General features: G+C 33.7%; 1 protein-coding gene and 1 pseudogene across 10 annotated transcripts in view; one reads left to right on the top strand and one right to left on the bottom strand.

Moving 5' to 3' along the window:
• LOC145277016 (synaptogenesis protein syg-2-like) overlaps positions 1 to 21,997 on the top strand; it is an 824,542-nt gene extending 802,545 nt beyond the window's left edge. For 3 of the 10 annotated variants that reach the window (XR_013868085.1, XR_013868084.1, XM_080128620.1), the window contains 2 exons: positions 16,408 to 16,520; positions 21,829 to 21,968. Coding sequence is in view for 6 of the 10 variants with exons in the window: in XM_080128620.1 (XP_079984746.1) it covers positions 16,408 to 16,486 (79 nt within the window). In the remaining 4 variants the exon portion in view is untranslated. Of the gene's footprint in view, positions 1 to 16,399; positions 16,521 to 21,828 lie in introns of all 10 variants that reach the window. The other 7 variants (XR_013868082.1, XR_013868083.1, XM_080128617.1 and 4 more) reach the window with 3 other exon arrangements.
• A 2,651-nt stretch (positions 21,998 to 24,648) lies between these two features.
• On the bottom strand, positions 24,649 to 24,765 carry LOC145277131 (5S ribosomal RNA; annotated as a pseudogene).
• Between the last annotated feature and the right edge of the window lie 1,841 nt (positions 24,766 to 26,606).

Below are 26,606 nucleotides of genomic sequence, written 5' to 3'. Positions count from 1 at the left end.
GTTGAATCTGTTACATTCATTTATATGCTAATGATAGTTCATATTAAATTATTTATAAATATTTATTGGTCCCCCGACAAAAGGAGAGTGGACCTGTAAATTCATCCTTGTCTGTTCGTCTGTCCGCACTTTTCAATAACTCCGCCTTAGAATTTTAAAAAATTTTGCACAAACATTAAACATGATATGAGTAAAAAAGTAACAGAACGGATTTTCCAGGAAAAAGACGGTTTCCCCCACCCCAGGGGTGCGTTTCAGGTTAAAAATGACTAAAATAGACAATTTTGTGCTTATTAATAAAAAAAAAAATGCCTTGGATTTTAATAAAACTTTCTGAAAACTTGTAACTAACTGATTTCTATGTAATTTTGCTTGTCTATACTTCGCGATAACTCTTTGGTGTGCACAACGGGCTCTTTTAGGGCTAATAAAAACACTCCATTTTGGGCACAAGTGTCTGCAGTTCGTCAAAGTATTCACCATTAAAATATTGTTTCGTCGATGGGACAGAGGCTGAAGCTCCGATGCCAGTTCAGGGCCTATCAGATTGGCTACTCTCTTTTGAACCTTGTCTAGGAGCGAGAGACTAGTAGCAGATGCACCAGCCCAAATGTGACAGCAATACTCCATACATGGGCGATAGATGGCCTTATAGAGGTACAGGATACTTTTGGGTGTTAGTGTTTTCTAGCACGGTAGAGAAAGCCTACCTTCTTTGCAGCGGCCCTGGCAATGCTTTCAATGTAATTGTTCAAACTCATGTTTCCTGCAAACGTTAGGCCAAGGAGTTTGAAAGATGAACTCTCGGATAAAGAGTCACTGGCCATTGCTATTGGTGGCAGAGAAGGTTTCTCGTAATTATTGAAGGAAACCAGTTTAGTCTTGGCAGCATTGAATGTGACCATCCATTTTTGTCACCATTCCACTACAGATTGGAGGTCATCCTTTAATGTTTTTGCCATTTCTTTAGATATATGTTCATTTATTTTCCTGTCATGCCTGTTATAGAGTGTGGTGTCATCAGCATATATACCCATCTCAGAGGCAATTTTATCAGGGAGGTCGTTAATGAATATTAGGAACAATAGAGGTCCAAGGATGGACCCCTGAGGCACTCCCGCATTTATATCATATTGTTTAGATGTACGACCGTCGAGGACAACCTGGATTTTTCTCTTATCTAAGAAGGATTTAATTATGTTAAGTATTCTACTAGTGATACCGTATGATCTCATTTTCCCGAGGAGACCCTCATGCCATACCCTGTCAAAAGCCTTAGATATATCTAGAGCTACCGCTCTGCCCTCCCCCACTTTGTCCAGTGAATGGTATATACATTCAGAGATTACAATGAGGATGTCTGCTGTGGAATGGGCTTGTCTAAATCCATATTGTTTGTCAGTCAGAAGTTTAGCATCTGTAAGGTGATGGACTAGAGCATGGTTAATTATGGCCTCAAATATTTTGGCGAAAAGTGGGAAGAGGCTAATGGGGCGATAATTTGATGGGTCAGTTCTTTCGCCAGAATTCTTGAATACTGGTACCACAGAAGCATTTTTCCAACAGCCCGGAAAGCAAGATTCATTAAGGCATTTGTTGTAGAGTTTGGAGAGAACTGGAGCTACTTCGGCTGAGTACTTTTCTGGGATGAGATCGGGTCCACATGCTTTTGAGGTGTCAAGGTTTTTTATGATAGCATGCACCTGAGCAGGGATGAGTTTTAGATCGTTTAGCGTAGCGTCTGTCCGCAAAGGAAAGTCAGACAGGGAGTTGTTGGAAGGGTCCAGTGTGGAGTTTGAGGCAAACCGACTGGTAAGCATATTAGCCTTGTCGGTTGCTGAGCAAACAACCTCGTGATTGTTGGTTAGTGGGGAAATTGTTGATTGCCCATTATTTACTACACTGTTGTAGATTTTCCAGAAGTCACGAGTTCCTAATTTTTGTGCTTCGATGCGTTTTTTAGTGGTTTCAGTAAATTCTCTCTTAGCTGTCACTATTTCTTTCTTAATATTACTTCTAGCTTCTATATACTTCTGTCTGTTTGAACTGGACTTATGTCGGTTAAATCTGCGGTATGCATGCTGCCTTTTAGCAATGGCAGTTGCGCAAGTAGAAGTAAACCATTGGAGAGAGTGAGGCTTGCTATAAAATTTCCGCATGGGAACATGTGCTTCAAAGTTCTCTCGGATTCTCTCTCCTCTGATCTCGAGCGCGTGTTCAGTGGGGGAAGATGTGGCTGGTTACCTTTAATGCATCCAAAACCAAACTCCTATCCTTACATCATCAACGCTCTGATCCCCAGCTGGCATCAATTGTGATGGATGGCTCTCGTCTGGGTGAAGCCCCGTGTTTTGACAAGCTTTTGGGTTTGACCTTTACTCCTGATCTGAAATGGAACACGTACATCAAGTCTGTTGCCAAGGTCGCTGGAAAGATGGTGGGATCCTTCCTTCTACCGCTCCAGAAGATATCTCACTACTGATGCAATTCTCTATCTATATAAAAGCCAAGTACGTCCAAGGATGGAATACTGCTGCCATATCTGGGCAGGAGCGGCCAAAAACAGCCTATCATGCCTTGACAGAGTACAAAATAGACTTCGTGGCTTAGTGGGGGATGCCCTTTTCTCTACCCTGCAACCTCTCTCCCACAGAAGAGACGTTGCGAGCCTATCCTTGTTTTATCGTTATTTTCATGGCAGGTGCTCGTCTGAGCTCCAATCTCTGGTCCCCCCTCGCCAATCATCACGAAAAACACCCGTTTAGCTGAATCCACTGTGAAAAAATTCCCACACTCTATATCTGTGTCTAAATCAAAACGCGGATTCCATGAACAAAGCTTCTTTCTTAGAACTGCACGCCTGTGGAACTCTGTTCCGTCTTCCTGCTTCCCTCCGGACTACAACTTGGATATCTTCAAGTACAATGTAAACAAATTCCTAATGAACCGCTCCCTTAATTAAACACTTCATCAAATCTCCACACTAACGTAATGTACTTGCAATAACCCTTATCCCTGAGTGGCTTCCAGGCCTTGATAAGTGGTGATCACTGTAAAAAAAAAAAAAATTGCCGTTTTGAACCATTCAGTGGTCTCATTTGCGCACTGTTCAGCAGGAAGAGAAAAAATATTTCCACATGGGGCATCTCTGATAAGATCTCTGATGGCTTCCCAGTCAGCCTTTTTATAATATCTCGTTGTTTTGAGCACTGGCTCTTCAGTTTTGTGTCTACAGTTTACGGCGATTTCGACCATTATCACTGCATGATCAGCGTTCCCGAGTAGGCTATCAGCATTTGTTATACAATCATCGGGAACTGTGGTCAGAAACAGATCTAGAAGTGATGCATGTTGTTGTTGCTGGTCAGGGAAACAGGTTGGAAACGTAACCATTTGTGATAGAGAGTGAGATATAGTGAAGCTATGTGTTGTGCTGTCCGCTGCATCTGTGTGAGTAGAGAATCCAAGCCAGTTTTTGTGGTGGACATTAAAGTCACCAAATACATGTACTTTTGTGCTAGTGTCGAGGGAGAGTGCTGTGTCTATGCTGTCAGAGACTTTGTTTATTATGGTGCAGTCTTGGGTCGAGGGAGAGCGGTAGAGAAAATTTCTTGGGTCTCCATTTTTTTCAGGCAATGACGATGCACGGGTTTTGCTATTAACCTATAGTCATGTTTCTTCAACTCTCCTGAACACAACTCCAGTCTAATAATACTAAACCAGAAGTTACAGTAACAATAGCAGACATATGTATACTCTCAGTGTGCTACCTTAAATTTTTTGGCACTTATACAGAGAAGGTACTATGCTTTTTATTTTTATATAGTATTTTCAAGTTAAATGCAAGCTTTACCATACCTTGTTTATTAAATTGTTAGATGAAAGTGCAGAATAGTAACAAAACACCCTTCCCTCTCCATCTTAAGAACGGATTTCTAAATAATAAAGTTATTTCAGCACGGTACCTTCGCTTCCGACTTTTCACTCGTTTTTCTTCTTGCACTACTCCTTACTTTCATTACTTGGTCTGCTGGCTTTTTCTCGACACTCTTTTCTGTTTTTCGGTCTAAATGACCGTAGGAAATGTTTGTATTAGCACCATTTATTTAAATCTAGATGGTATTTGCTATGCCTACACATTGTAACTTCCAGTTTTATATTAGATAAGTTAGAAAACTAATTTGCATCATTGGTTACTTTAAAAGCTTCTCTTCGTAGTAACCTTTTTATCACTGAAAGTTGCCAAGTTATGCTTCTACAGGACAGTGTTTCTTTTTTTTTTTTTAATGACAGTTTTGTAAGGCATTCTCTGCGACTACTTTATCGCCTTTAGACAAAACAAAAACGCATTTTACAAGAGTAACAAATAAAGGAAAATAACTCTCCATTAAAGCTATTTGCAGAATTGCGTCCCTTGACGCAATTCGCTTTTTTGTATTTAAATTCATTTTTTAGTAGTTTTATTTCAATAATATTCGTTGTAACTTTTCAGATTTCCTAAATATGCCGACAGTCTTAACTGTTTATTTTTTGTTTGTTTTTATGTCTTTTAATGAATCTTCTTTTTTCAGATATGAATAACAATATTTATTATTTTATTTATTGCCTAAATAAATAATTCTCACGCAATGAGTACTATTCATACATCTTACAAATCCAAATAGTACCTAGATAGAACGGACGGAAGGTGACCACACAAAATGAAATCCGGGTGGCAATTCTGAATCTTAACGCATTGTTCTAAGGGAGGTAACTATTATATAACTAAGTAGTTGAAAAATCATTTTTTCTTACAGTTACTTGAATATTTTGCTTATGAAAAGTTACATATTTTACACTTTTTTTGTATTATTTCCTTATATTAAATGAAGTAGTTGAAAAAAAGTTTTTCTAATAATTCTTAATAAAATAAAGTTACCTCCCTTAATGACCCCGCCCCCCCCTCCAAACAGATTCATTTACAGGGGTAAAACAATTATCTTCCTAAACATTATTGAATTATTTTTGACGGACAGATTATTGCTTTTTATTTATTTTGAATTTTTTATTTGATTTTATTTAAAAAGTAAACGTTTACTGGACACTATTCATTATATATATATATATATATATATATATATATATATATATATATATATATATATATATATATATATATATATATATATATCTTTATTCGATTGGCAAAATTTTAGAATAATTATAAAAAGTGAACCATATCGTAAATTCAATCAACTAAAAAAAATGGAAACCGGGGTGAGGAAAGAAAAAAAAATATATATAATAGGGCAAATTATATGTACAATTAAATAAAATAAATAAGTCGATTAAAAAACGATCGTTAAAATATACCCAAAGCGCTTTTCGTTCAGACAAACATTTTCAAGGGTCATAAGTCTGAAAATTATTATTATTATTTTTTTTTTTTAGAATATCTGGTATTTTCTCCGCTCGTATTCCATATCACTACCAAATATTCTAAAAAAAAAAAAAATAATTTTCAGACTTATGACCCTTGAAAATGTTTGTCTGAACGAAAAGCGCTTTGGGTATATTTTAACGATCGTTTTTTAATCGACTTATTTATTTTATTTAATTGTACATATAACTTGCCCCATTATATATATATATATTTTTTTTTTCTTTCCTCACCCCGGTTTCCATTTTTTTTAGTTGATTGAATTTACGATATGGTTCACTTTTTTATAATATATATATATATATATATATATATATATATATATATATATATATATATATATATTGTATTTTACAATTTACAAACTCAAATTATCCAGGTAACTAATGCAATAAAATAAACAGCAGCAATTAACAAAATAAATATAATTCCACAATGTAAATAGATCAGTAAAAAATAATAAAACACGGTAAAATAAAAAAGAAATGATAAAAAAACATCAGTTCATCAAGCAAACAGGCCGGAAGTGGACTCTGTTTAACTAAATATGGAACGGAAGTCACTAAGCATGGAACGAAAGACGAAACTATATGGAAACACTTTTTGTTTTATGATAAAGAATAAACTTATTTTTTTTACATTTCTAAAAAATATTATATTTAAACTATATTTATATGGAAATATTTTATTTCAAAAAATAATTTAGACTTTCAGTTTATACTTCTATGAATATTTTTTAAATATTTGAAATATATTCATACGGAAATAATTTTTTAAATTATTTTTTACATTTCTGTAAATAAATTTTTATTTATGAATTTATTCTTAGATAGAATGTCTTTCACAAATTTTACCACAAATATCATAAAACAAGGTAGTTACCTTCAATTGCATTACGAAACCAAAGTTTATTATTTTTTTTTTGTTTCATGATAACACAAGTGTGAAAACTAAAATAATTCTTAAAATAAATCATTTCCATATAGCTTATTTTGTTTCTCGTTAGGTGACTTCCGTTCCATTCCATATTTTAATTAAACCGAACTTTGTGTGTATGATGTCCTATGAACTCCAAAACAGCTGCGTTGATTTTTATGAAATTTCACAGGAAAGCATTTTATGTGCCTAGCAGTGTTTTTAGATAGGTTTTGTGTTGGAAAACCTTCAATAAATATCGAAAATCGATACAATCTGATGAAAGACAGAACAGTCTTATCACCACACAAGCAGAATGGCCCAGCATATAAAATCAACAGTAGGTTCTTTGATATGACAGAGGCGCGTTCAAATGAATGTTTCTGTTTAAAGCACAATTAAACCATGATACTTGACTTTCATTATAAAGATAAAAACGCCAAGCATATAAAATCAGCAGTAGGTTCTTTGATATGATAGGGCACGTTCGAAATAGAAGTTTCTGTTTGGAACAAAATTCAACCATGATACTTGACTTTTGCATTTCAAAGTTTAATTAAAGCCATTATATATAAAAATAACTTTATAAAATTAACATTAGGTTCTGTACAGTGCAATGTACACTACAGTGCATTTAGTTACTGCGGGGAAACGTGAAGCTTTCTCTCCGTGCACCATGGTGGGTTCTCAACTAAAGCAGGCAACCAATCAATTTGATTGAAAAATTGTCGATTTCACTAATTTTGATGGCAATAAAAATAATGGAAATATGTGAAACATTCATTGATTATCAGCCAATTCCAGGCAACATCAGGTCTCTCTACTAGTATATATATAATATTGGATTTTATTAACATCTAAGAATAATATAGAAATTGTAATTAATAAAAAATCACCCAAAAGAAACGTATTTTATGTGAACTGAAATAAATAATCAATCATATCAAGCAATAAATCAGAAACTCTAGTAATTTTCTTAGTCAAGTTTGGCCATATCTTAATGATTAGCATTTAAACTTATCAACAACTTATTTTTTATGAGAGACGTGCTGAAAATGTTTTCTATTTTTTATACCACCCGAATGGATAAGAGGTAGTTGCAAATTGCATTGTTATGATGATTGAACTTATGCATTCATAGTCTAGTAGTTTATTCTCTCTGCTGCAGAGCAGAGATGCGTAATTGAATTCCTCCAAGTAGAAAAAAATTGAAACAATCAATATTCACTGGCGTCTATTTAACGTTTTGGAAGCCAATGTAGTTGATGTTGGAACAGTTAGGAGATGGGTTCATCGATTTTAGAGTGACGATAGAGATGCGAGTGACAAAGTGCGGTCCAAACATTTACTCACAACCACCATCCCATCATACAACCACCTTCCCATCATACAACCACCATCCCATCATACAACCACCATCCCATCATACAACCACCTTCCCATCACTGGCAAAAGTGTATTGAGAATGGTAGTGATAATATAGAAAAATAAATTCTGCAGCACAAAAGGTTACCCGTTTTAATGGTACAACTCTTGTGTTCGTAGCTCTTCAACTTTTTAAGTTAAAAAAGAGATTGCATTACTTTTGGAACAACCCTTCTGCGCTAGTTTTAACAGGTTTTATCTAGGGGAGATAACTAAAAATTTTCGCTAATTGTCATCGAAAACTTTTCATTAATAAATAATTTTCTATCTTATCGCTTTTCGTAATTTTTAGATATTTTAATTACTACAATATGACAATTAAGCACATACCATAGATTGTACTTGAAATCCAATAGTTTGATTTTTTGTAAAGCAGTTGGTGCTAGGCACTTATTGATCCGCGCTATTTTTCAAATAGTATTTTTAAGTTTAATTAAAGTTTTATATGTTTTTATTAAATTGTAAGGTTAAAGTACAGACTAGGTACAAAACACCTTCCCCTATCCATGTTAAGAATGGCTTTCTAAGTAATAACGTTATTATTTCAGCAATAAATGCACTAGTACCAAACAAGTGGAGACAATTAGTGAAAATCGAGCTTTTAGTTATCTTCCCTAGATAAAACTCGTGGTTGAAATTAGCACCCGACTCTTGTATTTAAAGCCGCGCTTTAATAAAAGTATAAAACTGTTATTCGGAATTTTGCCCTATTCTTCTAAAATAGGTAACTATTATACTAAGAATATTTGGGTTTGTGTTACTATATGCCTAGATTCGAAAAAGTGGTTAAAAAACGAATATATAACAAATAAATGTTATCAAAGGCAAGATAAGTTACTCTTCTACCTATCTGGAAGAGTTTTTAGTGATTTTATTCACTTTAAAACTTGTAATCGGTTCGAAAATCATAGTATTTATCGGTATATTTGAAAAAGTAAAATTGCGGTGTGCTCGCTGTTAAATACGGTAAGTTTGAGTTCAAACAAACAAATTCTACAAAATACTATTAGAAACTCACCGAATATATGTCCGCCTATGTCACGGTAACATATTGAGTGAGTTTCTAACAATATTTTGTATAATTTTCTGTTTAAACTCATTTTCACAAACTTACCGTGTTTAACAGCGAGCATGCCGCCATTAGCATTTTTCAAATACATCGATAAACACTGTTTTTCGAGCCGAATAAACATGTTATATTAAATAAAAACATTAAAAAATTATCCAGTTAGGTAGAAAAGTAACTTATCTTGCCTTTGATAACATTTGTAATATATTTGTTTTTTGACAACTTTTTCCATTGGTATAATAAAACAAACCCGAATATTTTTTTCATAAACTTCGTTTAAATGTAACAAAGCTTTCTAAAAAAAAAAAAAAAAAATTTGACAATAGTGTAATTTTTCTGGTGCTTATTTAGATTAGCACTTAGTGATAAGCAAAAATGAAGTAAAATTTTATATTGGACCTACATGTTATGGAATGAAGACTGTATTCCTAAAAAAATAAAAATAAAAAATAAAAATAACAAAAAATAAATAAATTGATCAAGTATTTTTTTTTAATGAAAAACAAATTTGCTGTTTTTGTTTTTACCGATAAGTAACAGACGAGGTCATGTTTCTCTACAGAACATAGTAAGGAGAGGTAATCAGTGATTATTTTGACAGTTTCTACGTGAATTAGGGTCGCCTACCCTTGTCTACCGTTTTGTTGATTTCATTTTATTTTTCACCCTCATCAAAACAGTAAAATCTGATTTTCTTCGGTAATCTCCAAAAATACTGTTAGGGCTTACAACATGGCCGCCAGAAGAGTCACGTGATCCGGTAGGTGTATCAGAATTTTAGGCGGAATTTTTGACACCCCCAACAAAAAACTGCGAATAAAATATATAAAACTCGTAATTTCTGTTTTTAAAGTGGGTTGTCAATTTTCTTTATGAAATATACTTCCAAAATAAACTATTACAGTCGTTTAAAACATAATAGAAGTATTATTTTTTATTTTTTAAAAACAATGTTTACAAAATGTCTACGCACGTTCGTAGACATTTTGTAAACATTGTTTTTAAAAAATAAAAAATAATACTTCTATTATGTTTTAAACGACTGTAATAGTTTATTTTGGAAGTATATTTCATAAAGAAAATTGACAACCCACTTTAAAAATATTTTACCAATATTAAAAGTAGTAGAACACGGAGGATGGTAAGTTCTAGAGTTATCTCCCTTGCTGGCTTTTTTTTTTTTTTTTTTATCGACTGTATTTCTCCCCGCTTGTTCGGCACGTGTAGGTGGTTACACTTATTATGACATTGTATTTAATGCTTGCAGTATTTGCAATGAATAGGTATCAAGAGGATTTCACTACTTACTGAGTCTCCGAAACAGAATACGAGGAATATATATATATATATATATATATATATATATATATATATATATATATATATACACTAATTGGAGCAGAAGTAATTCTATAACATATCACCTCCAGTTTTCCATGTAACGAAGAAGACGGTGCATCTACAGAAGTTGAACCGAACCAAACCGACTTTTATAAAGCCAAAATCTTATGTTAGGGCCAGTAAAGGGCTTTAAAAAATACTCAATTCGGTTCAAATTCTCTAGAAGCACACACACACACACACACATATATATATATATATATATATATATATATATATATATATATATATATATATATATATATATATATCTTTAACAGTTCAGAAAAGAAAAAAGTGTATGAATAATGCATAAGTGTTTTATGCAACAGGAAACTTTTTAAAAATGGATAAACATTACTGTAAGGGAAAATTTTTTAAAGAAATACCATTGAGAAATTAGTCAAATTTCATTTAGCATTTATGACCTATTCCAGTTAAAAAAGTAATCAATAACATTTTAAAGATGTTCAGCAGAATGAAATCTAAACTTTAAAAAAAAAAAAAAGAACAACTCTTAACCCAAAATACGGCAAAAATAGACTTAAATCTAAAAATTTTGTTAAAATAAAAGATTTAAGGCAATTTGTTTCTTATTTAGAATTTAAAATGTAATTCTAAAAATTACATTTTAAGGTGCTAGTGCACTTACTAATCCGCGCTATTTTTTAAATCATATTTCCGAGTTAATTAAAGTTTTATTATATGTTGTTGTTTTTTTTTTTTTTTTTTCAATTTAAGGTTAAAGTATAGAATAGGTACAAAACACCCGCCCCATGTTAAGAATGGCTTTTTAAATAACATCATTTCAGCACAGATCAATAAGTGCACTCGTACTCATTTTAAAAACAATACAGAAAAAATCGTTATAATGTACGTACCCGTCATGGAACGATGATCTCATATTCCAAAAATTACGTAAATTGATCAAATAAGTTTATTTTTATTTAAGACATAAAAAAATTATCATGAGCCGGATGAGACGAGCGGTATGCGCCATATTATTTAAGATGCATTAAAATTCAAGAGCAGAAAACTCTATTTGACAAACGAGATTTATTTATTTTTTTATAAGTAAGCATTCAATGCTGCCAAAATACTTAATCGCTGAAACTCGTAAAATTTTATTTTCTTATATAATTTACTTTAACAGCAACTTAGCATTGACGAAATTGACGAATTTTATAAGTTTTCGGGTCTGTTGAAAACGATTATCACATTTAAATTTGGAGCAGACAATTAGTTTTCTGTGTAAAACCTTTATTATCCAATGGTATTCCTTTGTTTTCAACTAGCAACCATGTTTTTCCCAACTGAACAAGTACTAATGCACCCCTCCTTCCCATGTTAAGAAAGGCAACCACCACTCGCAATCATTAATGAAAAAAAAATGTCTTAATATCCAGATTTGAATGTGATATTAGGGGTTTGTATTACTGTACACAGATTCGAAAAAGTTGCCAAAAAACAAATATATAACAAATAAATGTTATCAAAGGCAAGATAAGTTACTTTTCTGCCAAACTGGATATATTTTTGTGTTTTTATTCAATGTAACATATTTATTCAGTTCGAAAAACGTACAGTGTTTACCGATGTATTCGAAAATTCAAGATGGCGTCTCACACCCTCTTTTACACCGTAAGTTTGGGAAAAGGTGTTATAAATAAAAAACTAAAAAAAATACTATTAAAAACCCGCCGAATATATGTCAAGCTATGTCACGGTAACATATATTGAGCGAGATTTTAACAGTATTTTATCCGGTTTTTTATTTATAACATCTTTTCCCAAACTTACCGTGTTGAAGAGAGAATCAGACGCCATCTTGAATGTTCCAATACATCGGTAAACACTGTATGGTTTTCGAGCTGAATAAACATGTTACATTGAATAAAAACACGAAAAATAAATCCAGTTTAGTAGAAAAGTCACTTATCTTGCCTTTGATAACATTTATTTGTTATATATTTGTTTTTTGACAACTTTTTCGAATCTATGTGTATAGTAATACAAACCCGAAAAAACTTTACTAAATTAAAAATAAATTAGTGCTCATGCAGAATATAGGGTAAAACTATACAAACACCGTGACAGCGAATTACCCCTAACCCTAACCCTAAACCTAACCCCAACCCTAACCCTAACCCTAACCCTAACGCTGTCACGGTGTTTGTATAATAATACCGAATATAGATCGTGCAGAAATAATGTTTTCTTGAAACTTATTTTTAACATGTACTTTCACCTAACAATTAATAAAAAAAAAAAACTGAATTCAATTCCAAATCTTATCTAAAAATAGCACGGTTCATAATCTACAATAAAATTTCCAAACAAATTCACAACTATATTTTTGGACTAAGTCTAGATAAATAAATAAAAGTTGTTCGGTAATTATACGCAATCCCTTTCACTTGACTGAAAATTATCAAAGCATATTATTCTTCCATAACTCACATAAACAAATATAAATGTTTACTTGCCTTACTTTCTCGACGTTCAAATTTTTCTATATATATCCCCCTATCTCGAAAATGTAATCCAAACGCATCGACAACTTTTCAAGGGAAGTAACTAGGGCGTATTCATGGGAGATAATCGAGAGTGGCCAGGAAAGATAACTCTAACTGAATTCTACATTATATTTAATTTTTGAATTGATAAATTATAGATTACAAAATTGTATGATACTTAAAAAAATGTATTTATAAATTCAAAAGCATGTTTATATGAAAAAACAAAAAAACAACAAAATAAACATTTTAAAATATCTTTAATAATAATGCTGTAATAGTACTAACATTTTTTCCTCCCAGTTATGAATATTACTGAAATATAACAAATTGAAATCGCGCATATTTTTTAAATTTTTTTTATACATAGGCATCACCGCTTATCAAGGCCAAGATGCCACTCGAGGATAAGGGTTAAAGAGTGTACAGTAGAAATTGGACAATATAGTAACCGTTAGTAATGGAGATTCGGTAAATTTGTTAACTTATATGGAACGGCTCATCAAAAACTTGTTTACATTAGACTTGAAGACAACCATATTGTAGTCAGCTGGAAAGCAGAAAAACGGAAGACAATTCTATAGGGGTGCAGTTTAAAGAAAGAAGCTTTGCTCATGGAATCCACGCTTATGTTTAGGCACAGATAAAGAGTGGGGGAAACTAGTGATAGTGTTTTCTGCTAGACGGGTGTTTCTTGTGAAAGTTTGGCTGGGGGGGCCATAGAATGGAGCTCAGCCGAGCACCCATGAAAATAACGATAAAGCAGAGACAAACTCGCAACATCTCTTCTGTGAGAAAGAGGTTGCAGGGAAGAGAAAATGACATCCCCCCACAAGGCTACGAAGTCTATTTTTAACTCTATCAAGGCAGGATAAGTCCTTTCTAGCAGCTCCTGCCCAGATGTGGCAACAGTACTCCATCCTTGGACGTACCTGGCTCTTATATGGATAGAGAATTGCATCAGCAGTGAGATATCTACTGGATCAATAGAAGGATCCCACCATTTTTCCAGCGGCCTTAGCAACGTATTTAATGTATGTGTTCCATTTAAGATCAGGAGTAAAGGTCAAGCCCAGAAGCTTGTCAAAACATGAGGCCTCCCCAAGACGAAGGCCATTCATTTCAATTGATGCCAGATGAGGATCAAAGCGTTGATGATGTAAAGATAAAAGCTTGGTTTTTGATGCATTAAAAGTAACAAGCCACCTCTTTCCCCATTGTACCATTTGCTCAAGATCAGAGGAGAGAGAATCAGAGAGAACTTAGTCGTTTACGGTCTTAGATGTGCTACCATAGATAGTAGTGTCATCAGCATAGATGTCTACGAATGATATAAGGATGTGATTTGGAAGATCATTAATATAGACCAGGAAGAGAGTTGGGCCCAGGATGGACCCCTTGGGGACTCCAGCATTAATAACTACTACTCTCATGAACCTATCAGAGAGAAATGATTTAATAATTGAGAAGACAGTTCCAGCTATACCGTAGCTGGAGATCTTGTGAAGTAAACCTTTATGCCATACTCTATCTAGGTTATTTTTGCTAAGATGGTCGATATATATATATATATATATATATATATATATATATATATATATATATACACATATGAGAGAGAGAGAGAGAGAGAGAGAGAGAGAGGGGGTGCTGTTTTCATTAAATGAACACATTTAAAAAAGAAGTTTGGTTAATAACGTGGGTCCGTTGGTTTTCTCTTAATATTCGCATAAAAATTACATTTTGTATTATTAATGTTATCAACTTTATTACATTTTAAAAAAATTCGCCACAGATTTTAAAATATTTTGATTTAAAAACAAAAAAAATCTTGTTCTAAATTATGAGATAAAAAAAAATGGACGAATCTCTTAGTAAACGAAAATTGTCTCCCTCTGCACAGCGACAAATTGTAAAACAGCGCCTATATATATATTAGCAGGGAGACCCGACATAGCCCGAGATTGAATGCAGATCAATGAATTTTCCACCCCATACTTTTCTTATCATTGAAATTTGTGAAATTGTCCATTTTTCAACCAAATCAATTGCTTGCCTGCTCTAGTTAGGGATCCACTGCAGTGCACCAGAAGAAACTTCATGTTCTTTCTCGCAGTGGCTTAGTCCATAATTGATTGTAGTCTACATTGCACTGTAGAGAACCTACTGTTGATTTTATAAACTTATTTTTTTATAATAGCTTGAATTAAAGTTGTAGATTCAAAAGTCAAGTATCATAATTCAATTGTGCCCTAAACGAAAACATTCATTTCGAACCTACCATTGACTTTATTTGCTGGGCCTTTATATAGCAATAAAACTTCCCAAATGCACTTGTGATGTTAGGTTTTATAAAGTGTTAACTTTGTTCAAAATTGGACTGTTCCTTCTTTAATGGGATTTTTCGATTATATTGATTGCCGATTTTTGATACTTATCGGAGGCATTCTGATACAAAACTATCTAAGAATACTCCCAGATACATAAAGTATATTTGTATGAAATATCATAAAAATCGGCCCAGCCGTTTTGGAGTCCTTAGAGAATTAACTCATACACAGAGACAAAATACCTTTTATCTATGTGATGTCTCCATTCGTTCTCAAGAGACAATGGATACCCTTGTAAGAGTAGTTGCACATGTAATTATGAGGCAAGGGATGCGTGATCCCCAACCACATCTCTCTTGAACCGGTACTTCTTAGATCTAGTTGCAAGGAGAGTCCCAAGACTGACTGGAAACAATGCTGAGGGAAGCGGAGAGCGCATACAGTACCTGGAATTTTTTAATGGTCACCCATTTTAGTACTGACCAGGCTCAGCCTTGCTTAAATTCGGTAATCTGATGGAATCGGTGTGTCAACGTGATTATGCTGTGTGTATATATATAGTGATTATTTATTATCATTATTTATTTTAATGTACTCACTAGGAATTTTTACACAATCAAAGATTTCTCTGTCAACAACCAGTCTAGGCAACAACAAGCCTTCTCAGATTTCCAGTAATTTTCACCACTCTTGATAACCTTTGTAAATGAGTTTGCATTATCGCAACAACCATTTGCCATTGATTCCTCTCTGACACAAACCATTGGCCTTCACTGGAATTTTGGTAGCAGTAAGCCTCACATTATTGTTATTATTATTATCAATTCACTGGGAGTTTTCACACAGGTTAATATCAAAGATTTTCTTTTTGAATACAATCTGTGGCGTTCTCTGGAGTCTGAGTCAGTTTCCCCAGAGTTCCAGTACTCATCACCTCTTTCGATAACCTTTGCAAGTAATTTTGTATTATCGCAATAGCCATTTACCATTGGTTTCTCACTGGTAGCGACTATTGGTTGTCACAGTAATTTGCGTGGCAATAAGCCTCCCCAAGATCCCAACCCTCTTTGCACCCATCTAGTGGAAGTCTGGTTATTATTATTATTATAATTATTATTATCATTATTATAATTATTATTATCATTATTATTATATTCAATTTCATTTCCAAAGTTATAGCATTTCATATTCTCTAATTATGATTCATCTAAGAAGGATCAACGTAGTTTCGTATTGCTCATCCGACAAGAACTTGTGTTTCAATTATTTATTTTATTGTATTGTAACTATCTTTCATAAACTCGTTGTCTGTTGGCTTAATTTTCGTTTTTTTCTATTTTGCATGATACGAAGGCTGGAGCGTCTGGATGTGAACAGTCTGGAGCAACAGATATACGCCTCACTCCCGTCTCTACAGAGAACAGGAGTGTAGACGCAACTCTTCCAAATTCAATACTCCGGCAAAAGTAAGCAACATTTCTTCATTTACATCATTTTGTTTTGAAATTGAAAAACTAACGCCCTTGGATGTATAAATTTATATTTGCACATGCATAAAGGATACACTTTTAGCCTACTCATACTTGCCACTTCCAATTTTTCCATTTTGACCCCTAAGTAGCTATTTTTACTGCTAAAAACCAAACCGAATTCGTTCCCTAAATCTGAATCCCCTATATGTTAAATTTCAAGTCCGTAGACCACAACTCAACTGAGTAGTTTGATAGAGCAGCAAAACACTCGGAAGGAAGTAGTTATTAATAACACAACTTTTTCTATTATTCATACCAGCTCCAACCTCTGTCCCATCGCCACAATATTGCATCCCTGTGCCTGTTTTACAAATACTTTAATGGAATGTGCTCTGATGAACTCATAACATTTGTGTCTCTTGAACAACATACTCCTTACTAATCAGACAAGCAGTAAAATTCCATTCCTTCATTGTTGAGGTCCCTAGATGCTGGAAAACCTTCTACTTAAATAGTTTCTTTGCTTAGACTACTAGACTATGGAATCCCCTTCCTGTTTCTAGCTTCCCAGATCGAACTAACCAACAGAAGTTTAAATATAATGTGAACACATACCTCGCTGCTCAATTCCCCACAGTCCACTGTTAGACATGATCCCAAATAGTAACTACTTACATTCTAAGTGACAGTATGCCTTGTTTGGAATGAAAAAGAATAATAAAAACATGATTGTTTTTGTTGAGGTGGGCTTTTCTCTGTTGTTTGAGATGTATGTGTAGTTCTACGATGTCCATCCTCCAAGAATTTGCTTTTTCACCCATTGAGATGGGTTTAGTTTATTGCTAATCGCTGATAGGGATGCCAGACTAGTTTTGCTGTCTACAGTGCTCTTTCTCTAGGGTGCTCGCATTTGAAATCCCACTTTCCTAATCTTGTATCATATCTTTCCACCATGGGAGGGAAATAAACATCATATTCATTCAGTGACAATTTTGGTAGCTTCATTTTTTTTTTTTTTTAAATTTTTTTTATAAAGGAATCAGCACTGATCAAGGCCACTCGAGGATAAGGGTTAATGAGCGTATGGAAGTCAATGAGACACTACCATAGTAATCGTTAGTTTAGGTTTAGGCACAGATAAAGAGTGGGGGGAAATTATTGATAGTGTTTTCAGCCAGACGAGTGTTTCTCATGAAAGTTTGGCGAGGGGGGACCATAGATTAGAGCTCAGACGAGCACTTGCCATGAAAATAACGATAAAACAGAGACAGGCTCGCAATGTCTCTTGTGTGAGAAAGAGGTTGCAGGGAAGAGAAAAGGGCATCCTCTACTAGGCTACAAAGTTTATTCTGAACTCTGTCAAGGCAGGATAAGTTCTTCCTAGCAGCTCCTGCCCAGATGTGGCAGCAAGAATCCATCCTTATATAGGTAGAAACACTCTACGTGCTAATCAACTTCGATTCTATTCTTATTTGCTAGTACAGGGTGACCCCCCCCCCAAAAAAAAAACGTGATATCTCCATTATTTATTCACCGATTGCCTTTATTTTACAGGACATGGCAGAATCAACAACTGTGAGTACACCAAGGCCCCAGAGGGAGCTGGGACAAAAAATACACTGTGTTAAATTTTGTTTGGACAAAACACTAAGAAACGGGGCCTAATTAGAGTTGGTGCCCGTTTTCTTTGGGTCACCCTGTATCTGCATCTTCGATTCTATTTTTATTTGCTAGTATCTGCATTGGGGACAAATTGATGACCACAAATGGCATGCAATATATAAAGTATTAATGTGTTCATTCTACAACACACCATTGGTGGGTGTAGAGGTTCGCTAGCATTCAGTTCAGGCTGTCTAGGTTAAGCTCTCCTTGTTTTGCAAAATGATTTTGTGCATCATGTGCAACCCAGACCATCTCTACCTTTAATCCGTATTATTTGAATTTATCATATTGTTTGTATTAATTGTTCTCAGCTTGACCATTATTCTCACAACGTTTCAGTCGATGTAACCTTCATTGTGGATGACACTCAAGATGAGAACAGTAGTTCAAATAATCCAAATAATATGAACAAGTGGGACCTGTGGAAATTCCACAGGGGACTCATTCATATGTAATATGTTGATGTTAGCATTCTGTAGATGTTCAGCGTAAATGGAGACGCCCTAATATTATTGTAGCCCTTTTGTTAAAACAGCAAGTATTTATCTTAGCTAACCTGGTCGTAAAATACGTTTAAATATGATATTTTAATTCATGCAGATTCATATATATCATTATAGAGTCATTTTTCTAGTAATTCTTATATATTATAAAGTTGTGATTTCAAAAATTAAAAAAATACATATCTATATGACTTTGGTGTATCAGTTACTATGATGAATATATTTACATATGTTTCTGAATTTTTTAGATTACGATTGGTTATGCGTATTATTTGGATTCTTCAAACTACTGTTCTCAGCGGTTTGGTCAATGTAACCTCCAACCTTCTTCAGGTGTATCTCATCAAATATGGGAATGTTTCTGTCAAACTCGGGAATTTGGACGGAGTTTGAATGGAAATTTTTATTTACTTCATGGGGGTAGCATACTCTCGTTTCATCAACCATAACTGGATATAGGTCTTAAGTAATTCACAATTGTATTTTTTGGCCGCCCACACTGAGAATTGAACCTTCATCGGACTATCACTTTTACCATTGATTTTTTCTAAGTACTTTAACCAACGACCCATGACTGGTGGAATGAGAGCATGTTACCCGTGTGAAGTAAAAAAAGGATTCCATTCGAAATTCCGTCTAGATTCCCGAGTTTGTCAGAAACATTTCTGAGTTTGGCAAGTGTAAAATGTTTTCGACTCCTAATGGGGGTAGTTATTTATTTGATGTCCACCACACCAAAATGTGGCACAAGGCTGGAAGGTGGAAATAGGCAAGCTCCCCTAAAGGAGGGGCACTCTTGCCACATCAAAAATTGCCTGGCCATCCCCGTCGGCATTCCCCGGTAGGTGCGCCTCAGGCGACAAGCAATTAACTTGCCCCACCGGAAAGCCCGGTGGCAAGGCCTGGGAAGGTGGACCTCCTAGGTAGTACCCAAGTAGTGTACCTCAGTCCGACAGGTGCTGGGCCGAATCTCAAGAACGGATTCTTGATGAGTACGACTACCCTGTCTCCCTGCAGCCAAAGCTGCTAGGAGACACATCCCCATAAGACGAGCTAATGGGGGTATGAGACAAATGGATTCGCCAATCATTTTTATAACCACCGGCTGTGCTAAACAACCAATGAAAACCTTTCAAAATTATAAAAATTGTCGAATTTTGGATTCAATCACTTCGCCGTTAACTATGCCATGGACTGCATTTGATTCTTGGCCGCCATCTTGGTTACTGCCAATTACTGATCTGAACTACGTCGCCGTCTTTGTTCAACATAATGTCTCAAAACTTAACAGCAAGATACACCTGTATGTAATCACCAGACAGAAATGTTATGAAAATGACACTCAAGATGATAACAGTCCGAAGAATCCAAATAATAGGAATGATGAACACATTACCGCTCCAGTAGATATCTCACTGCTGATGCAATTCTCCATCTATACAAAAGCCAAGTACGTCCAAGGATGGAGTACTGCTGCCATATCTGGGTAGGAGCTGCTAAAAACAGCCTATCCTGCCTTAACAGAGTACAAAATAGACTTCGTAGCCTAGTGGAGGATGCCCTTTTCTCTTCCCTGTAACTTCTCTCGTACAGAAGGGACCTTGCGAACCTGTCGTTTTATCGTTATTTCCATGGCAAGTGCTCGTCTGAGCTGCAATCTCTGCCCCCCCCTCACCAATCTTTCACGAAAAATACCCGTTTAGCTGAAACCACTGTCAATAATTTTCCCCACTCTTTATCTGTGCCTAAATCAAAACAAAGCTGCTTTCTTAGAAGTGCGCGCCTGTGGAACTCTCTTCCGTTTGCCTGTTTCCCACCTGACTACAACTTGGATGTCTTCAAGTCCAACATAAACAAATTCCTGATAAACTACCCCCTTAAGTAAGACACTTTATCAGATTCTCCATTACTAACGATTACTATGATATTGTCTCATTGATTACAGTACATGAATTAACCTTTATCCCCGAGTGGCCTCCGGGTCTTGATAAAGAGTGACTTCCATGTAAAAAAAAAAAATTATGTTTTTATGCAAAAATAATTTATTTTAACACATGCAGAACGTATTTTTTGCTACTCGTGCAGTTTATAGCCCATGCTGAAATAATAACATTATTATTAAGAAACACATTTTTTACAAGGTGACGAGGAGGGGCTTTGTTAACTATTCTATACTTTCGCCTAATAATATAATGAAGAAAAGATACCATAAAAATTGAAGTTAACTTGAAAATCCTATCTAAAAAATAGCATGAGCCATAAGGTGTAGACGGGCATTCTTTTTGGGAGGCATTTCCCCCAAAAAGTTTATTTAGGTTTGAAAAATATTAATGTAATCTAATTTTATGGTATGTTGATTTTCTTTTAATTCATAAAACACGTATCAAGTTTTAAAATATTTCCATATTACATAAAATTCAAACTTCGGTTAGAGTTCATAGCCTGGTAGGGGATGCTGTTTTCTTTTCCCTGCAACCCCTTTCCCACATAAGAGACGTTGCAAGCCTGTCTCTGCTTTAATCGTTATTTTCATGGCAAGTGCTCGTCTTAGCTCCAATCTTCTCTTGCCAAACTTTGACGAAAAACACTCGTCTTATTGAAACCACTATCAATAATTTCCCCCACTCTTTATCTGTGCCTAAACCTAAACGCGAATTTCATGAACAAAGCTGGTTTCTTAGAACTGCACGCCTGTGGAACTCTCTTCCATTTGCTTGCTTTCCAGCTGACTGCACTATGGTTGTCTTCAAGTCCAATGTAAACAATTTCTTGATGAGCTGTCCCCTTAAGTAATCCAATTTTCCACTAGTAAAGATTACTAGATTACTATGATAGTGTCTCATTGACTTCCGTACACTCATTAACCCTTATCCTCGAGTGGCTTCCAAGCATTGATAAAAGGTGACTGCTTTTTAAAAAAGAAAAAATATCTACTGCCTTAGTAATATATACTCCGTCTCTTCATTTTTTTACGTCGATTAATCACGTTTTTTTTTTTCTATTTGCATACAAACGTTTTAATAGTAATAGAATGATATAGGCTTATTTTTATAAAGATTGAAAAATATACAAAGTTTTTTATGCCATGCCTCAAATGTAATTTCTAACAAAACAATGTTTTCTTCTCTTTTCAGTTTGAACGAAGATGAACTATGAAAGGTCAAATATGAAAATAAAAAATTTATATAAAATAAAATAAAATTATATAATTCACTGGGAAAGGGACATTTTTCCTGGCACTGCCCCAAAGTTAAAATGGATATATTTTGTGGAATTTTGCTCCACCCAACTTACAAGTGGTATGATACAAGGCATGATGACTGGTTAGCAAAAAAAAGAAAGAAAATTGATGGAAACTTTGCAGAAGACGCCACAATTTCTATGCTCCGAGCTGGCAGATGGACCATGCTAAACGCTCGGCATAAAAAAAATGCAATTCTGTTTAATTTCTTTTCGTTTTAAAAAGATCACCAGGAATCTGTTACTTATACCTAAGAAACAAAAAACAAAATGGCGGTTTCTTTTGTAGAAACTGACTATGTATCGCAGCAACATCAAACATTAATAATAGATTCTTACCACCGTACTCCCCTCTCATTATTTCTACCTCCCTATCATTCTTGGGCGCTGTCTGTCTGTCCACATCACAGTTTTCCGTCGTAACCCAGGAAACAAGAAAGCCTAGCTAACAAGCAATAAAACAAGAATGTGGTTTATTATTCCTACCATAGTTTTTTCATGTTTATCTAAATTTTATGCCTAGAACTGTTTTTTTTTTAAAGTTATTTACAGTTGGCAGACAGTCATGCATAAATTAAATAAGTTTCATGTAATATTAGATACATATATGGATGTAAAAAAATCTAAAATAAAGCACATAAAATCCGAATACATAGTTTTAGAGATACATGAAGACCTTTAAAATATAACTAGATCCTACGAATAACGATGCAGTGTACCATGATCGATCCTTTGGTACGACAGAGGCGCGTGCAGAAATTAATATTTTCTTTTAGTTCAGAAGCAAAAATTGAACTCATACCATAAACGACTTTGTGATCAACAATTTGAAGGCTTCAAAATCACTTTCGAATTTCGAGTGGTCACAAGGTAAAACACACGCTGGCCATGTTTCTGATGCATTTGTAATAAATTAACATGGCCGACTTGTTTGCTACACCGTGACCGATCGAGATTAGAAAGTTATTTTTTTGAAGCATTTAAACTGCAGAATGGAAAAGTCAAAGCAAAATTAAAGTATTATGGCTGATTTGTGTTTCCAATAATAATAATAATAATAATAATAATAATAATAATAATAATAATAACAAAGTGACATTTTGCACGCGTTTCTGTTGTATCAAAGATTCCACTATACTTTACAATCATAATGCGGAGAATAAACTGTTTATTTTATGGGACGGAAATAATGAAAGTGAAGGAAATACAATCGAAGGAGAGATGTAAAGAAAGTGACGTCATAGATGGTCAATCAATGAGGTCTCTCTTTCTCCGAAACGTGGTCGTCGTCGTCGTTGTTGTCGTCTGCTATCGGCAAAAGATATGGTAACAATAAGAAAATACAGGGTAAGATATTTGCAATCTACAAAAAGCAAAAAAATTATAATAAAAAATAAATAAAATAAAAATAAAAACAAAAAAAAAACGAATAGAGTGATTAAAAAAAACAAAACAAAAACAAACATTAAAAAGGTCTTTATTATTATTTTCAATATATTTTAGAGCCTTTTCAACCCGTAGAGTTACATATTGATATGCAATGCTTGTTTTCTGGGACATAAGAAAAATAGTTTGCTTCGAAAAAGAAAAAAAAAAAAAATTCTAAAACTGTTTCTGTTCCTTGCTACGTAATATCAATCCTAAAAGACCTTGCAGCAAATAGCTGTGTGTGTGTGTGTGTGTGTATGCGCGCGCGTGTGTGGATATGATACAGGGTATACAATGAAGTGAAATGCTGTGGATGTATGAAAAAGACAAAAGAAAAAGCAATCAAACCCAGTAAGAAATTGTCAACACGAGAACTGAACAGGTTTAATTCATATCGCTCTGTCTGAAGACTGTTGATCTGAATGGAACCAGTAAATCTGTCGTTTTGATAATTACTTCCTGTTTATATATATATTATATTAAATAATGCTAGTAAAGAATATATAAATAACAAAGAAAACTTATTACGCTAGAAAAAGCTCAACACGGTTAATAGGAGCAATTATATATATTAAATAAGAGAGGAGGAATAAAAGTTACATATCATTTGATCTGATGATATAAAATTATATCTAACTTTTATTCCTCATATCTTATTTAATATATATATATATATATAACAATCGCGTACTTATAAATGTGTTAGGATTAGGTAGGATAATCCTTGCGGAACCCTTTAAAAGAGAAATCTGAATAGGGTACTCAATATGGAATACAGAAAACTATAATAGGCAGGTATTAAAAAACTCAACAATCCACATTTAAAATAATATTAAATATATTTCAACAGATAACAGCGACTTCTTTTGGTGAATGATTTATATATAGGATAAATGAAATGTAAGCAGATGTCTGTAAAATGATGAACTCAAATGGACTATCCTATTTTTTACGTATAACTTAAAAAATACCTATTTCTTTCACGATATACAATTTTTAAGTGACACTGACTATCTTGTAGCCTCTTAATGGCATTTCCTGTCTACCGACTGATTACTTCCAAATGTGTCACCATAAACCACACACGGTCACATTCTTATATGAAACCATATAACAGGTAACACTTCCAGAATATCGACCCATACACGCACAACAATGCGCATAATCCATAGCTTTGAGCCCTGAAGGGACATGGACCATCTATAACTTTTGTAGATGGTTTTGTAGCGACTGAGTTCTTTTTACGGGGTGAGGGTGCTGGTCCCATACCCAACCTTCCCAGAAGGTACATACAGCGCCTAGCCTTCCCAAATGGTCACCCATCTGGTACTGGCCAGGCTCAACATTGCTTAACTTCGGTGATCTGTCGAGAACCGGTGTGTCAACGTGATTGTGCCGTACACAATGCGCATAAACACATGCATAAAATTATATAAAAATAGAAATAAGAACACACTACGATATTCAAAAACTTTACATTTTTAGTACATATATAAAGAAACATAAAGAAATTATAAAAAATTTTTTTAAAATATTTTAACATAATTTGTAAGTGGAAAGAACTTGGGATGAAATATGCTAACTGAAAAGAATAATAGTTTTAATATCAGACTAGGAAGAGAGATCCCTGTAATAGTGTTTAACGTGTAACAAAATCTCTATTTGTACATTATAAGGAATTTAATTCTCTAATTGCATATTCCTATAAGATTTTACCCATCTCACTCTGTGATATACGGACATTTTATCCTATAATGTATAAACATTTTACTCTATAAAATGTAAAAGGGGAAACGTTATTGTGTTAATACCTTAAATGCATTTTTTCTTTTACATCTGTATGAATTAGTAATTCATAATTCATACTTAGGTAAGATTAAGCAAACAAAAAATCTAGAATTATAAATGATTATAAAGTGTATTTTAATTAAGAAATTTATTATGAATACGAAGGCAATTAATTTCGCAAAAATTTTAGCCAATAAATTTGAGCATATATCATCTTAAAGATTTGTATATAAAACCTACAGTGATATTTGATGTGAATATGAACTGCATGTATAAAGAAAAACTAAATAGATTTTAGGTCATTTTTAAACTGTTTCTGTGTCGACATCTAAATAGTATTCCACTATGATGAACCTTTTTATCGTATTTAATTTTTCGTGCAAACGTTATTCATGTCATTGCTTAAAGTTATGGAATGTTTTGGCCTTTCATTAAATTGATCAGGAAATTGTTGTTAAGTTTATTTTTGAGTGACCAAGAATGTTTTCATAAAGCTGTTTGATATTTTAGTTCTTAATTTAAAAGAAGCCTCTATGCCTGTAATATGTCCAATTCCAATTCTTATAATATTGTTCCATAGACTACTGTACACTCTTTAACCCTTATCCTCGAGTGGCCTCTGGGCCTTGATAAGTGATGACTCCTATGTAAAATAAAATTCGGGGTAAAATCGATGTACATCTTTCTGTTTGGAAATATACTAGATATTCTATATTACAGTTTTCATCCATGGGGTAGTTGTTTTTAACTCTGCGGTTGCAATTGTTAATATAACAAGTCGTCTCGTTTACTTTTTTATTTGGACAACTTATAATTGTGAGAATTTATTATACTATTCATGTTATTAGTGCAAGAGTAACAAAAGTTTAGATCCTTTTTAGTGAAGATTTTATGGAAACGGTTCTTTATCATTGGAATTTTAGGAAAAAATGTTCACTATTAATATTAAATAGTTGGCAAAAAGGTGGAATTAAAAGACGTTCTTTTTCTATATTTTGAATTAATTTTATTATAATTGTTCTTTATTTTATAAATGCCTTTTGTAGTGCTTCGTCGCATATATTTTTATATTCATATTAAGAATTTGTATATTTGATAATAATTTGTCAATTCTAGTGTTTTGTTTGAGTATGAACTTTCTGTTAATGTATGTAGATATATGATTTTCTTAAAAGTGTTGTTATTAAGGGTTTAATTAATGTCCAAGAGAATTACTACTTAAGGGATCGAGATGAAGGAATAAGTTTGGAAACTTTTACATCAATAAATAATAAATTTATATCCTTGACATGATATTTTACAAATAACTTATTTCATTTTAGTACATCATTTTGCAAACATCTCGGTAAATATTTCTACATAATGTGAAGAAAAAACAAAAACAAAAAGAACACACAAACGCATATTCTAAAGAAACACTGTTGTTAGTCTAAATGAACATATTTCTCTCACAAAT

The sequence above is a fragment of the Euprymna scolopes genome, chromosome 5 (genome assembly GCF_053919585.1).
Source record: "Euprymna scolopes isolate OS-2025 chromosome 5, ASM5391958v1, whole genome shotgun sequence".
NCBI lineage: Eukaryota > Metazoa > Mollusca > Cephalopoda > Sepiida > Sepiolidae > Euprymna > Euprymna scolopes.
The sequence above is the reverse complement of the archived record's forward strand: the minus strand, read 5'-3'. Positions and strand labels throughout refer to the sequence as shown.